The sequence below is a fragment of the Lathyrus oleraceus genome, chromosome 2 (assembly GCF_024323335.1).
Source record: "Lathyrus oleraceus cultivar Zhongwan6 chromosome 2, CAAS_Psat_ZW6_1.0, whole genome shotgun sequence".
Lineage (NCBI taxonomy): Eukaryota > Viridiplantae > Streptophyta > Magnoliopsida > Fabales > Fabaceae > Lathyrus > Lathyrus oleraceus.
Window position 1 is genome coordinate 442,372,391 of NC_066580.1, and position 12,092 is coordinate 442,384,482.

General features: G+C 34.6%; 2 protein-coding genes across 3 annotated transcripts; one reads left to right on the plus strand and one right to left on the minus strand.

Moving 5' to 3' along the window:
- Positions 1-1,762: 1,762 nt before the first annotated feature.
- Positions 1,763-3,324, plus strand: LOC127120159 (GDP-mannose 4,6 dehydratase 1). Its single transcript, XM_051050561.1, has one exon. It carries the CDS (start codon positions 1,966-1,968, stop codon positions 3,067-3,069), a length of 1,104 nt encoding a protein of 367 aa, XP_050906518.1. The 5' UTR covers positions 1,763-1,965; the 3' UTR covers positions 3,070-3,324.
- A 396-nt stretch (positions 3,325-3,720) lies between these two features.
- Positions 3,721-7,659, minus strand: LOC127120160 (uncharacterized). 2 transcript variants are annotated; one of them, XM_051050562.1, is made up of 6 exons: positions 7,485-7,659; positions 7,309-7,392; positions 7,122-7,206; positions 6,143-6,231; positions 4,755-4,866; positions 3,721-4,433 (listed from the first exon to the last, which is right to left on the minus strand). In XM_051050562.1, exons 1-6 carry the CDS (start codon positions 7,518-7,520, stop codon positions 4,216-4,218), a joined length of 624 nt encoding a protein of 207 aa, XP_050906519.1. In that variant the 5' UTR covers positions 7,521-7,659; the 3' UTR covers positions 3,721-4,215. The 2 variants fall into 2 exon arrangements, with proteins under 2 accessions (XP_050906519.1, XP_050906520.1); XM_051050563.1 differs by having other exon boundaries at positions 7,128-7,206; positions 7,485-7,639.
- Positions 7,660-12,092: the final 4,433 nt, after the last annotated feature.

The following is a 12,092-nucleotide window of genomic DNA, read 5'->3' on the forward strand; positions in this document are numbered from 1 at the left end:
CATGAATCTCATGGTCTTTACTATCTCAAGTCTGATTCTTCTTGGATTTGCAGTGTTGTTGCCTCACAAAAACTTATTCATGAACGATTATGACATCCTCACTTGTCCAAAATAAAAATAATGGTTCCATGTCTTGAAAAAATAAAAACTTTGTCAAGACATGAAACCATTATTTTCCTAATTGACATGACTCACATGACAAAGTTTTTAGTTTTTTCAAGACATGGAACCATTACTCTCTAGTTCACAATCGTTATCATGTTTCAGCAGAAGTAACATTCTTCGAAGAAAAAACATATTTTCTACCCTCCTTAGATGAATACAATATCATTTAAGGAGTTTTTCCCATTCCCTACTTTGGTCCTCGTTTTTCTCGTTTGCAGGAATCAACTTCAACTATATGTTATACTCCAAATAATCATTCACCCCACACCATCTCAAAGACCCCTCATTACATACCAGCGATGCCCACATGTTCCTAACAGTGAATTGGAAGGCACTGAAAGACCAAGTGAATCATGTCCTACTCCAGCAGTTTACCCTACTACAATCCTGCCTGACAATTTTTTTGATTTGTCCATTGCTCATAAGAAAGATACTCGATCAACTCGAAACCCCCCTCCTATTTATAACTTCTTAAGTTATAGTCGCATCTCCTTATTATTCTTTCGTAGAATCTTTATCTTCTATTTATATTCCTTATTATTCTTTTATAGAATCTTTATCTTCTATTTTTATTCCTAAAAATGTCTGTGAGGCACTTAATCAGGCACTTAATCAGGCACTTAATCATCTAGGATGACCACCTACCATGATTGATGAAATGCAAATTTTTGAGCATAATTTTGTTTATAGAATATATTATAATTTAAATTTAAATATAATTCTTTTAAATATTAACATAATATTACACATAAACTTATAATTTAATTTATTTTTATGTTCAAACATAAATCATTTTAAAAATAAATTAATTTAAAACTAACTTTTAACAAACATGTAAATACCATATCAAAATAAGATATACATATATTAAGGAATATATCCATTATCACATAAATATATCTACAACAAATATTATTAAGTAAAATAAAAAAAAAAATATTTTACGTTGTCAACCAATCATCACCATGTATTTTACTAAGTCACCATAATATTTGTAAGGTATTCTATTAAGTCACCATAATATTCGTAAATTACTTGTATGATATGACTGATTGATAAATTTTCATCGGATGAAAGTGTAAAACTATTTAGGGTAATGCTAACTTGTGCCCCAAGGACACATGTTAAGAAATCCATAAATAGAAAATTTGTATTGAAAAAATAAATAAAATTATTAATTATAAATTTCTAATAAATTCAATACACAATTTCCAAGAATTTATTTCTATATTGATATCTTAACATGTGCCCCAAGGGCACAAGTTAGCATTATCCTTAGGGTAATGCTAACTTGTGCCTTAGGAACACAAATAAGACACCACCTTGTAGAAAATTTGTATTGAAAATTTCAATTATAAAATTAATTTTATACTTTTATTAAAATAAATACACAATTTCCAACATAAAACTACTTTCTTTAATTCTTATCTTTGTGCTCTAGTATTATCCTTACTATTAAACTATTTTACACCTATTTTACACCGTCAAGATCTTCGATCTCAAATACAAATTGTTTTGTTTAAAAAGGGAAATATATTGATACTTTAATATATTTGATAATATAGCATTAAGCTATAACTAAAAAATAATTTGAATATAATTTTCAATTAAAAAACAAGTTTAAGATCTTTTGAATAAGAGAGTCAGAGAATGAAATAATTTTACAGTGCGAAATCGTGAATCCCAGAACGCGAAACCGCGTCCTTTACATTTCTTCTCCATAAATAAAGACTTAGCGAGATCTCACTTCTTCAATCTCTCTCCATTATTAAATCATCACACTTTCTCTTTTCTCCAACTATGGCCGATTCAGGATCCACAATCCCAACGGCGTCAACTAACGGCGACGCAACTCCACCTCCCAAAGTAGCACTGATTACCGGAATCACCGGCCAAGACGGATCATACCTAACGGAATTTCTCCTCAACAAAGGCTACGAAGTTCACGGCTTAATCCGTCGTTCTTCCAATTTCAACACTCAACGAATCGACCACATTTATGTAGATCCACACAACGCTCACAAAGCTCGTATGAAACTTCACTACGCTGATCTCTCTGACGCTTCTTCTCTCCGTCGCTGGCTCGATATAATCCTCCCCGACGAAGTTTACAATCTCGCCGCTCAATCTCATGTTGCTGTTTCTTTCGAGATCCCTGATTACACCGCCGACGTTGTTGCCACCGGTGCTCTCCGTTTACTTGAAGCCGTCCGATCTCACATCGACGCATCTGGTAGATCTCACATTCGGTATTATCAAGCTGGATCTTCTGAAATGTTCGGATCAACTCCACCGCCGCAATCGGAAACAACTCCGTTTCATCCTCGGTCGCCTTACGCCGCGTCTAAAGTCGCTGCGCATTGGTACACTGTTAACTACCGTGAAGCGTATGGAATCTACGCTTGTAACGGAATTCTCTTCAATCATGAATCTCCACGACGAGGAGAGAATTTCGTGACGAGGAAGATTACTCGCGCTGTTGGTAGGATCAAGATCGGGCTTCAGAGTAAGCTTTTTCTTGGAAACCTTCAAGCTTCGAGAGATTGGGGATTTGCTGGCGATTATGTGGAAGCGATGTGGTTGATGCTGCAACAAGAGAAGCCTGATGATTATGTTGTTGCGACGGAAGATTCGCATACGGTTGAAGAGTTTTTGCAAGTTGCTTTTGGTTATGTTGGTTTGAATTGGAAGGATCATGTTGTTATTGATAAGAGGTATTTTCGTCCTACTGAAGTTGATAATCTTAAAGGTGATGCTACAAAATCTAAGAAAGTTCTTGGATGGAAACCTAAGGTTAGTTTCGAAGAGCTTGTTAGAATGATGGTTGATAATGATGTTGAAATGGCTAAGAAGGAGAAAGTGCTTGTGGATGCTGGTTACATTGATGCTCAACAGCAACCTTGATGTTGTTTCCATCATTTTTGTAATCGATTTTTGCTTATTTCTCAAGTCATATAATATTGTTGCTGTTATTTTCAGAGATTCGTTATTTCATAGTCAAGGAGTTTAGTTTCGTTTAGTTAAATCTACGAGCTGTTTTATATAATACGGGTTTGGAGTTGTTATTTATTTTGTATTTTGTCCTTGTTTATTGTCAGATTTATTTTTCTCTGTAAGCCAATGATTTGATAAATATCAACAAGTCTACATCGATTCTCACTGTTGAGTTCTACATTTCTCACCAACTAATGTTATTCAAAATGTATAAGCTACTTTTCCGGTTTATGTAACTATTACACATTTTTGGCTTGAATCTTGTCACATTTGAGGCAATTATTATCATTGGGTGTGTTTAGATCTATGAACATGGCACTGGAATGAGTAGAGCTTAAGACATGTTACACTGCGGCATTAGAGAGAAAGGAGAATGCTCCAACTATCAAATTCTCAATTTTAACCGCCCCGCACATTAACATGTAAATGTAAACCAATGAGATCTACCTTTAGATCAGATCTATCTTGGGGCACCCATCTTTATATTAATTGATAAAAGATTTTATCAACACTTGCGTACATATTTAATTTGTGAACAATTTAGAACAAACAAAAACAATATTTGAATGTTAAAATAGCACTGTTGAGGACAAAAGCAAAATGTTGAACAATTACATGGTTATGTGCACATTTTATAATGTAATTGGCCTTATTCACTCTCTAACTGAGATGCCTTAAACTATAGTGGGGTCATCCCAAAATCACAAACTTAAAAAATGACTAAATAAAATGAAAAATAGCTTCACATCTGATCACTTATTGTGACCTACTTTCAATTTTTGGCATCCAATTAGCAAGCCCAAACTTTGAGTGTCGGTGATGGGATCCAAAGCTCCCTAATATAGAGGCAATGTAACATGGCCCTATTGCTCTAAGGTTGCCATGAGTTAGATCTCAATTAATGAAAAGCTTTGTTCCCTCCATCCAAGGCATGGTCCATACAAAATTACTCAATCACGTGACTGTGATGCAAAAGCTCTTCAAGCTCTCAAGCTCCACTAAAATGCAAGAACCTTCTGAAAATATGAGCAATAATCAAACCTGTTAGTCCAACTACTATTCTGCAGAAGGTGGCCTTGTTTTTGTTAAGGTTTGCAAGTTAGTTGAACTTGAGCAAATTTCTTGATCAGCCTTAGCAATTGCAAAAGGTTTCATAGATGACCGAAGGGGTTCTGGGCCCTCTGCGGTAATCCTCTTGCACAAAGCATCACAGTTACTGATAACTTCGGTCAACCTTCCTTTGAGCCTTCCAATCTCTACCTGCAATGAATGAACTGCATATGCATGTTCCGAACATAAAGTTAACCCATGTTAACAGGCAATCATATAAGACCAGCAGACATAGCATAGTGACAGTTCCACATCCCTAACTAATTATTTCTTCAGCCATACTGATGCTGAGTAAACATTGTGATAGGCATGAAAATAAACCAGCATTATATATATATGATTTGGTGAACCTTGCAAAGCAATGAAAGAGGGGATTTCTCTTTTCAATTTAGCAGATCATGCAAATTACAGGGTTACTATAAAATTGAAAATTGAATCCCAGCATTCCATATATTGTAAGAACTAAGAAGTGTGTCTGATTATACCTCCCGAGAGATGCTGTGAAGCAGTCTTCATTGTGGACGTTGAGTGATTATATCGCTGAAGAAGTTTGATTGCCAAAGCATCAGCAACTTCTATTTTGTTTTCTATCTCCTCCTGCAAGTCATAGCATTTGCAAATCAGAGAGGGAACACAAGTCCATTTTCCTTTAAGGGTCTGTTTGGGAGTTTGGAGGGGAAGGTTGGGGAGGACTTTGAAAAAAGGGAAGGATTGAGTGGAAAGAATTGAAGGATTTTGATTGGGAGGGTTTTAGAGGGTTTGTTTTTATTCATAACACCAAAAATCCCCTAATTTGGGGAGGGCTTGCATAAATTTTCCAAATATATTTTATGTTGTTATAGTATTCTAAAAATAAAAAATATAGTAATGATAAACACTCTTTTATCATTCTATGCAAAATCATTCTTTCAAAAAAATTGTCAAATATTTTCCTATATTTTTTTAAAAATTCATTTTCGGAAGCCTTCCCTTTCCTCCCCCTCCCCTCCAAACTCCCAAACAAAGCCTAAGAGGCAAAATCATCTAAACACCAACGAAAACAATATCACTCACTTAGTAAAGCAACATCAATACAATAAGAAAAATTATTGAAGGGTGTCAATCGTCACAGGATATGATTTTTGTTTTACATTAAAAAATACACTTTTTCCAGATTGATTATTTTGCAAAATCTAACTATTCAGGCCACTTTTTATTAGAAATATTGAGCAAGCAACTATATGGAAATGTTTTTACAAAAGTAAACAGACCCTAAGTTTGTTACACTACGAGTCAGCCTACAAGTAAAAACCAAGTGTGTTCATCGTATAACTAACTCAAACTCTTGGTAGCTTTACTAGTTTGAACTAAGGAACAAAGGAGTTAAAAGACTGAGGTCCAAACCCCGGTAAAGAAAAAACAACCAATATAACACTTGCCTATCCAAAAAAATATGCAATGAGACAATTGAGAGTATTTCTAGTCAATTGATGGTGAATTAATTCAACCCTGATTGTCTTCAGAAATTGCAAATGAATGCTAAAGGGCTGTTAGGTTTGAGGGATTTTATTAATTTCATGTTTGTGATGTTAGTTATAAAAATGTTTTCATGTTTTCATTTTGTTTTAAAAAACATGTATGGGAAACATAGTATTATATTTTGGGTTTGAGCGTAAATCAACCCAAAGCAAGGTGGGTGCAGGTGATATCAGGCAGCCCAACTGATCCTAAATTCAAACAACTTCTTAAAATTTGGGTTCAGCATTACTGAACCCCACAAAACCGACTTGTAAGTTTGAGTTTGGGAACAGAAGGTGTAGAGAGAGTGGGTGTATTATAAGATGTGAGTCCAATATTTGTTGAATTCATTGAACTATTCTTGTATTAAACAGACCTGGTTTTTGCTTATCTCTTGGACCCTTTCTTCCTGCCAATCACGGTACATTGAGAAGAGCTCAAGTAAAACCTTGGGATTCACTGTAGCTGTTTGAACCACGAAAAGCAAGCAACTAAGTATTATCCCAAATAAAATTTTTGGTATTATATGCAGCTGATAGGATACAAAAAAAATAAGCAGAATAAACATGATAAATCACAAAAAGGATGAAGATATAAATGTGATTAAAAAACCTGAAGCTTACAACACCAAAGTATTTCTAAAAACAGCAGAATTATATAGGAGAGGCACATATAGTTAAGGATATGCCAATATGCCATTCCAGTAATCATCAACAATGGAATCTAGCATGAGTGCATGGCATGGCATACTCAGACAGCCAACTCTCATCTGTGAGCTATGATAGCGGAATGCAGGCTAAAAGATTTAATAGGAAACCGAGAGATTCCTTAAACACTTACAACGGAAGCTAGATTATCTAGCGCGTGTTGATGTGACAAATAATAAATATATAAACTAGGAGAAAATAGATCCCTGTATTTTCATTTTTCTTTGGGAAACTAACCAGCTAAACAAATATCCCATTGTTAAGTAAATATGGCTTGAGCATATCGTAGTCACATCCTCATTTTAGAATGAGGAATTTAAGAATAGTTTAACTGGAAGTATATACAGGGCAAAGGATATTAACCCATCCGCAACAAGAAAACACTGGCAATGATTAAGACGATCAACTCTCGAGGGCTAGAAGACTTGACAAATGTAACAGCACACAGCAAACAACATTGAAAATAAAGATCATAAACACAAGTCATTAGAATCAAATGAAGCAGTACTTGAAAATACACAAGAATAAAACAGTTCATGTACAATGGAAGCATTTAGAAGGGTTTATTTATACTAATTTTATGGCCTTAAACCTGTACAACAATAAGCATTGTATTGGAATCTACTATGAATCTAGATAATTCATTACCCGTACCCAGGGACGACGAAGGCCGCCTCACTAAAATATCAGTTAAAGTACCCTCCGTTGGAGGCGACGTCAACACCGGCGGCGTCTACAGTAAAACAATTACCGGAATCATCAAATTCGCAGTTCGGAACAAGTTTAATCAACAACAAATATTCTAAAAAAATCAAAATAGGAAAAGAAGACATACAATTTTGAGGGATTTAAGGCGCTCTAAAATGGGATCAGAGGCTTCCAACGGTGCTGTTACGGTGGTGATTTGGTCATCCGGCGTCTAGAGTCGCAATGAATTGAGAGAATTGGGTGAATAAGGAAACGATTAGGAAAGTAAATTTGGAATCGAGAGAGTGAAAGAAAGAAATTTACCTGTACGGTGGGGAAAGTAGACTCTGAAGCGCCCATGATAGGGGTAGAATTGAGCTAAAAAATCTTCAAGTTAACCGGAAACTATCACTAACTAACATTGCTTTGGGTGAGGATTTTGGGAATGAGCACTAAAATAATATTTCCATGGAGAATATTTTTTTGTCTTAATTCTTATATTATTTTAAAGAAAATACCTGTAATATTTATTTTGATTAGAAAGAGAAAAAAAGTTTTTTTATTTAAAATAATCATATTTTTTAATTTAAATTCTAAAGTTATTCATTTTTTAAAATTAATATTGAAATACGTATGCTGCAGTTGAACTGACGCATTTAATTTTCAATGAACACAAACACCACTTGGTAGGGCGCATACATGCCTTATAAATTTTCAAATGAGCATAAGTATCATTGGGCGCATGCATGCCTTGAAGCCACATGCATTGACGCATGCTTACACTACATCAGTGTATGTGTTATTGCATGTGACACATGCACTACATGCTTTTTTTTAATTTTATATTTATAAATAATTAAATTAAATATTTAATTGAAAACTAATATTATAATATAAAGGTAAAATACATAACAATTGACAAGAAAATCAATGACCCGCCCGATTGAAACACTCATTTGTTCCACATCCAGGCGCGTTAGCCTGTCTTCGAGGTCTCCCACGATTTCTCTGAGGTGTTTGGGGTCTTTGAGTGCTGACATGATGCAATGGTGGCTGGTGTGAAAGTCTGGTGGAAGGTCCAACGGTATTTGATAGATTTGTCATCATTTCTCCCCAATAGCTTGAGGGTTGTCGCCAAAACGGCGCTTCCGTAATTGAGTTTGGTGCATATGTTATCGTAGTTTGGTGTATTGTGGACGGTATGGTTGCCTGAATTGGGACATTAAATCATTTTGAAAATGAAGCAATGGTTCTTGTGGTGTACTAAAGTCAAACAATGGTTGGGTGTTGTGGCGATGAGATGTTTGGGTGTTCATTGATGGGGGACTACGATGGCATGACGCTGAATCGTATGAATCATTCGTGCTATAGACTGTTGTGCTGGTTGCGTATGGTTGTTGGTGGTTAGGGTTTGATTTCTGATTTTGAGTTTGGGTGTGTGGCATGAATTGGTTGCTAGATTGGGTGTTTAGTGGTTGGGTGTATATGGTAGGATGATGGTGCGAGGTTGGTCGTTGGGTTTGGGTGGGTTAACATTGTTCTTGGACGGGGATTTGTTGTTGGGCGTTTGATGACGAAGCTCGTTGGTGTGGATCAATCAAATACCTTGGCTTAAACACAAACTGTAACGTTGTAACTGACCTAAATCATGCCATATAATGTTGAGTTGGTCTAGCACCATGTATGACTGGTTCGTTTAAGATGTGTTATCGTCGATTCCTCCAATAACGACGCATCTCTTTTGTGAAGTCTCTCAAATCGGAATAATCTCATTGACCATCGACTCTTTATTGATGCCAATCTGCCAAACACGTCGGAGGTTCTGGAATTTGTTGTTGCATGTCAAACTGCAGTTTTACACGGTCACTCTGGTGCATCTCCACAATAGTGAACCTGATAATTGATGTTTTTGCTATCCAAACTGCTGCAACATCATAATTGGTGAATGATGAAGAAGAAGAAGAATCATTACCATCTAGTCATGTATATTGTCCACCTCAACACATGACAAGCTTGAATTTGGGTACAAATGAACCTTCGTTAGATATATTTTACAATCCTTATGTGCAAATTCAAGGATCATTGAAAGAAGGAGACAAATTTCGCACAAAAGAAGACTGTGTCAGAGCCATTAAAAAGTATCACATGGAATTATCAACTGATTATAGGATTGATCGAACTAATCCAATGAGGTATAAGATTTATTATCGAGTTGAGCTCTGTCTGTTCCGGTTGTCAGCATCTTACCGCAAGATGAGTGATTCTTGGAAGATAGGTTCTATAGGTTCAGTTCACACATGCTTAATCATAAACCCAATGCAAGACCATCGCAAACTCAACTCTTAGTTAATATACGATGAAATTTTGTCTGTCATTAGCGATAATCCGTCGTTATAATGAGTACAATAATCTCGTATATTGTAACATAATACAACTATACTCCATCATACAAGAAGGTATGAATATCTAGGACTAAGGCAGTTGAAAGAGTGTTTGGCAATTGGGAGGAGTCGTACAAACAACTCTAAAATACGTGGTGGCTCTTAAACATTATGCTCCAGGGACTATTGTCAATTTGGAAATGTTGTCGGCGTATACCCCAGATGGGACTTGTGCTATTGGTAATGGAATATTCCACCGACTCTTCTGGGCGTATCAACCATGCATCAAAGGTTTTGCTTTCTGTAAACTTATTATACAAATTGATGGTACATGATTGTACGAGAAATATAAAGGAACGCTACTATGCCAATGACACAAGATGACAACAACAATATTTTTCTAATCGCCTTTGCCCTGGTTGAAGGGGAGATTGCTCCCATGTTATAGCGGCATGTTCGAAGGTTCGACGGGGATCCATCCAACTTACTATTTGACGTTTACAAAGTCATAAGCCTTTACAGTGTTTACAAAATTAGCTATTCAGTGGTAGCAAAAGAGGATTACTGGCCTGCATATCAAGGGGACATTCTCTGGCACAATGAAATAATGCGAAGAAAGAAAAAGGATCGTCCAAACAACACCCGTATTCGAACCGAAATGGATACGGCGAACAAAATGATTAGATTATGTAGTTCATGTCGCCAACCTGGTCATAATCGTACTAACTATCCCAATGTTGGAACAAGCACAACAAGATAATTTTAATTGTAGCTCTTTTGCTTTACATTAAAAACAACATTCATTGCATATGATAACTTTGTGAGGAAATACCATCATAAACAAATACAACACATACAACACATAAGCAACACATAAATAACAACACAACAAACTACAACAAATAAAATACCATCATTAACAAATACAACACATAAACAACATAACTATGCGATTACAACAACATAACTATGTGATTACAACCATCAATTTTTTTTGTAAGGAGTATACATCATCCTGTGAACGTCTCTGTCAGTTTTAATATCCACCCAGAAACGAACTTCTCCATTTTGGTTGAATGTCGTATCAAGCCATTGAATTCTTCTGATCCTTTCACCATCTGCAATGTCTTCATCTAACAAACGGTTCAAGATCCTGTTAAGATGTTCGAACGTATCTACATTCCAAAGTTGGATCTTCATCGGAGGTTGCACTACTGAAAATATTAAATCAGCATTTCTCTTGTGAATATATGAATATACAGACATTTTAAAGAAAATTGAAGGAGATTGAAGAAAAATGGAAGAAAAATGGGAGGAGGGTGAAAAATCATGTGAAAAATTATGGGAGAAATATTGTGTATTTATAAATGAGTGCACATGCATGCATCATTGCTTTGGACGTACACACATGACTACATGCATGCGCCAATACTTTTTGGCGCACACACACATGGCTGCATGCATGCGCCAATGCATGTGACGTCTTCACATGCATGCGTCATTGCATGTGGCGCCTTCACATGCATGACCCAATGCATGCGTCAATGGCTTGGACGCCTCCTGTTCATTGGAAAATAGATGCGTCAGTTTAACTGACACATAAGTCATTGAAAGATGGTTATTTCCATAATTATTTTGAAAAATAGGTTATTTTAGAATTTGAATTAAAAAATATGGTTAGTTAAAAAAATTATCATATTTATTTTATTTTATTAAAGCATATGTCTATATTTATTTTTCCTTTTTTGTTAGTTTGATTCTATATTTATTTACCTTTCAATTAGATCCCACTAATTTAAGATCACGTAGGTCATTATTACCTTAGCATTAATTTCTTTTATATATATATATATATATATATATATATATATATATATATATATATATATATATATATATATATATATATATATATATATATATATATATATATATATATATAATATTTTGTAAATTTTGTTTAGTTTAGTCCAAATCAAAGTGTTTGAATTGAATCTAATCTAATGGTTAATTAAATAAAAAAAATTAATTTAATAATTAAATTAGATTCAATTCAAATATTATAATTTGAAATAAATTAAAAAAAAATTCTTAGAATAAATTGATCCGCACTCTTTTATATATATATATATATATATATATATATATATATATATATATATATGAATGATTTAGAGACTTACGGAATAATACACATAATATACAGAATTTTATACTAAATTGTTTTGTCATTCTCATTTTCTAAATCTCATTTTTATATTATTGTTTTAAGATGGTTTGAGAGATCGATCTGGGAACTGAAACACTACGGAAAATTCATATCTTAAAGAAGCAAACAAAATCAAACCAAATACCAAATAACAATAACAACTCCAATATGGATTCTTCAAATCCATATTACATTCACCCTTCCGATCATCATGGTAACCAGCTTGTTCCAATAAAATTGAATGATACCAATTACTTATCATGGAGCAGATCAATGGTCCATGCTCTCATAGCCAAAAACAAATTGGGTTTTATCGATGAACCCATCAAAGCACCATTATCG